The following is a 4,282-nucleotide window of genomic DNA, read 5'->3' as shown; positions in this document are numbered from 1 at the left end:
CTACTAAGGATCCAAATTCATGTTAATACATTTATAAATATTATTATCGATTCATGGTCAATCCCAATGAATCTGTGCTATGGTATTTCCTAGTCCATATAAATTACAAATTGGATTGACTTTGATATCATCGAGTGTCACGTCCCAAATCCAAAATATGATAGCTGTACAGTCACATGGAACATCTCCCACAATAACATAAAATTCAAAAGAAAAAATTATATAAAAAATTGTTTCATAAAGTTCAATTAAAAAGTAATTAATTTTTTTTATTAATTAAATAAAGAGGTGCGACCACACAGCATCTAAACCCATGATTAAATATCCAAAACTACAGAATTCAAAATTTCAAAATCATCAACTAAATTTATTAATAGCCTTCTACTATGCTTTAAAACATATTATCTCGACCTCCTACTACTAGCAACCTTGTTTATTTGAAAAGAACAAAAAAAATAATGAGTCTCATATTTTAATAAATAATCATGTACTACCTTACTGGATCGAATATAAATTTTTATGATTTAATATATATTAAAAAATAATTTTTATTACAAACCAACTATTTCATAGGCTTAATAACATAATAATACATGACTTATAAAATTCTATTATGTTTGCGTATATCATACATATTTATAAATATTATTTTAATTATATAATTTAAAAAAGTCTTAATTCATTAAATAATTTAACTATATAATTAAAATATTTTTTAATAATTATAAAATAAAATATATCATAAAATTAATAATATTATTATGTATATATAAATTATAAAAATTTCATAAATAACCACACCATGACATAAAAATAATTTTTTCATACTAATGCAAGTATTTAAAACAGTCAGTTTACAATTCTGGGTAGTTCATATGTTATATTCAAGGAAGTATCAGAGTGATCAGGAAATATTAACCCAATCATCATCTCAATTACAATCAATTGACCCGGATCAAAATTCAGTGTGCAAAATTTTCTAATATATAAAATACCCCGTATAAGGATTTATACACTATTTACTTAGACTGTCCCTGGATATATCTTCGGAACAAATCAAATCCAAAATTCTCGGTGTCTGAGTTCCTCTCGTTATATTTTATTCCCTCAGCGCGAAACCAATCCTAGGGTTCCGGCTTCGATCGGAAACGGCGAGTACGTGGAGACCCCTCGCACAAATCTAGCTCCATTTTGGTCCACTCACCCGAAGCTTCCGGATCCTCTGAGAGATTCGAGCAGCGAGGAGAAGTAAGTTCCTGCTTTTTGATCAAAAATTTCATTCACTTCTCTCAATCCGAGTTCAATAGGGTTTCTTCTTTATCCATCTCACTAAGCGTTGTTGTTAGGGTTTGGAGGCGATGTGCTGTGGACATTGATGCGTTTTCTGGATAGTAGAGACATTCCAGACTAGGGTTTTCAGATTCTCGCATTGAAACATGAGATTCCCTAGAACAGATTGACTCTTGCGCGGTTCTTTGTGCTCAGTTGGGGGGAATTTGCCGAGCCGAGGCATAAAGATTGGATCTTGGGGGGCGAGAGATGTACCAGCGCGTGGCCACAGGTGCTACGCGGGGCGGGATGGCGACGGACAGCGGAGATGTGGTGGTGACCATCGATCAAGTGCCGAGGTGGAGCGATGCGGACCAGCGAGCCCACGGCGGTGGGGATCCTTCATCGCCCTTCACTTACTTCTCTGATCCTCTTACGTCGTCTTCGGGAGCTGAGGCCGGGGGTGATGGGGTGGTCTCGAGGTTTCCCGTGGATCATGAAATCAATTCGAAGATATATCTTTGGCGTGGCAACCCGTGGAATCTTGAAGTTGATGCTGTTGTGAATTCCACTAATGAGGTGAGCATTTGATATGCTCTGTTTAAGGATTGAAAAAGAAAAAAAAAAAGGTCACATTCCTATGTACCTTTGAGTTGATTTAGGGTTGGCTGTAAATAAAACTAGTTTTAAAATTCTGTATAATTTACCAATGAAGGCTTATCAAACCTGCAAAATATGGAGCATATGATGCATTTTGTTGGATCCAAGACTAATTTCTTATTTGAATTGCTTGGTAGAGCCTGGATGAAGCACATAGCAGCCCTGGTTTGCATGCTGCTGCTGGACCTGGTCTTGCAGAAGAATGTGCTACATTGGTAAGTTCTGTAATACTCTAGACAAAATTTTAATTGGTTCAACTGATTTGGGCTTCGTTTTGCTGAAGAATTGACCGTGATCAGATTTTTGTATCCTCTGCAGGGTGGATGTCGAACTGGAATGGCAAAAATGACCAATGCATACGATCTTCCTGCTAGGTAGGTGTCTGTAGTCCCTCAAACAATAGTACTCATAATGCGGAAGTTGTCAAGTTGTTGTGATAACTAAATTGATAGATAGGATAAAATTATCTATTGCATCGGTCAGCATAATTTTCTGAATTCAGCTGTGTTTATTTAAGTATTCATGTGCTTCCATCCATATAATAATCCCCGTTATCCACTCAACATTGGTAAGTTATAATAGCCTCTGTTTCTACAAAGGTGCTCACCATAACATCATTCTCAACCTTAAATGCTAAAAATCAGAAGCGAGCAGGATCAATATGGTAGGAGTCCTTGTAGCTTGTCGTGGATAGGATAAAATCTGCATTTATTTAGGTTTTAATGTGCTTCCATGAATATAATCATCCCTGTTATGCAGTTAACATGATAAATTATAATGGCCTTTCTCTACAAAGATGCTCATTATGACATCATTCTCGAGCGTAAATGCTAAAAACCTCAGAAGCTAAACTAGGTTGACCTACAAAGCCTATTTAATAAACATGTTTCTCCTTGTTTGCCTCTTTGCAACTAACCACAACTCTACCTCTTCTCCATTCTAAGCCTGGTCACCACCACCAGCCTTTCTAAAAATCATAGATTTACCTGTGCTATGAATTCTTCGTTCAATGGTTTGGCGCAAGCTGTTGAGCAATATTGCTTTATTTAGTGTTTCATGGGCCACCAAAACATTTTTAATTTATCTTGAAAAAAAAATACTGATTAAAAGACCTCAAATGGGCGAGGAAACAATGTTTTCTTGCCCGAAAAGTGAATGCTTTATAGTCTCATCAGGGCTTTCATCTTACTAGTAGTTTCTCTGGGCTATTTTTTTAGCATTCTTTGGTTCAACAAATGACTTTTTAAATCAATATGAGGCTGTATTTGATTCAACACTATGAATTTTCTGAAATTGATATGGCCTAAGACATCTTGGATCATAAACAACCAATTTGAGGACTTTAAAGAGACTCAAAGGTTTACCATAAAAGTTATTCCACAACTCTATAAAAAAAATGAAGTTAAAACTTTTTCTCTACATCAAGATCTTCAGAAGACCAGTGAGATATAGGACCAACCTTGTGCCATAGGTAGGTTAAATATGCTAGTTGTAGTCTAACTTTGCCTTGAATTGAACCTGTTTTCGTTTTCCAAATTGTCCCTTTCCATTCTATTCCTTTCTCTTGCCAAAAAGGCACTGCATGGAACAGTGTGAAAATCATCTAACTTGCATCTTATGTACCCAATTCTAGTAACAACAATGCCCCTAAAATATCTTACAGAACACATGCTTCTCTATTTGTATGACTTCTCCAGCTTGTTTTTATTGATTTGTTATGGAACACTTAGTGCTGTAGGTCCTGTGTATTTTGACTTTAACTATTATCCACATATAAGCTTGCTTTATTGGTGCATACTGTTGCTCACTATGTTAGCATTTGTTAACTTTATCTTGCAGAAAGGTTATACATACTGTTGGCCCTAAGTATGCTGTCAAGTACCACACTGCTGCTGAGAACGCACTTAGTCACTGCTATCGTTCTTGCTTGGAGCTTCTGATTGAGAATGGACTTCAGAGGTTGGTTGTGATGAATTCTGCAAATGTTTAAATGCTTTAACTTCTGGATATTTTATAGGCTTAGCTTTTGCCTTGTTCTAATAGATGAAACTAACCATCGGCTTGGCACCCTTATGCAGCATTGCCACAGGCTGTATATATACAGAGGCGAAAAACTATCCTCGTGAGCCAGCTGCACATGTTGCAATAAGTGAGTAATGCAAAATGCTTTTACATTGGGTGTTCAGTTGTTCATCATGAACATGGTGCCTTTTTGTTCTTATTGTACCTAATTCCTATTCTTATATATGCACAGACCTGCTCATGCATAATGTGCGCAACAATTCTGCATATACTTGTATACAGCTTCTTCCTTGCCATTTTGTTTACTGATGTTATTGTCTTTTGAGAATCA

The 4,282-nt window shown here is 35.9% G+C and overlaps 1 protein-coding gene across 1 annotated transcript in view; it reads left to right on the top strand.

Moving 5' to 3' along the window:
- The first annotated feature begins 1,029 nt into the window (after positions 1-1,029).
- The window catches only part of LOC105044303 (uncharacterized), a 15,531-nt gene continuing 12,278 nt past the window's right edge, over positions 1,030-4,282 (top strand). The window contains exons 1-6 of the mRNA XM_010922154.3: positions 1,030-1,248; positions 1,347-1,848; positions 2,067-2,144; positions 2,248-2,303; positions 3,769-3,888; positions 4,008-4,078. Coding sequence (XP_010920456.1) covers positions 1,540-1,848; positions 2,067-2,144; positions 2,248-2,303; positions 3,769-3,888; positions 4,008-4,078 — 634 coding nt within the window. The 5' untranslated portion in view covers positions 1,030-1,248; positions 1,347-1,539. The remainder of the gene's footprint in view (positions 1,249-1,346; positions 1,849-2,066; positions 2,145-2,247; positions 2,304-3,768; positions 3,889-4,007; positions 4,079-4,282) is intronic.

The sequence above is a fragment of the Elaeis guineensis genome, chromosome 4 (assembly GCF_000442705.2).
Source record: "Elaeis guineensis isolate ETL-2024a chromosome 4, EG11, whole genome shotgun sequence".
Taxonomy (NCBI): domain Eukaryota; kingdom Viridiplantae; phylum Streptophyta; class Magnoliopsida; order Arecales; family Arecaceae; genus Elaeis; species Elaeis guineensis.
Note: the sequence above shows the minus strand (reverse complement) of the source record. Positions and strands in the feature narration are given on the sequence as shown.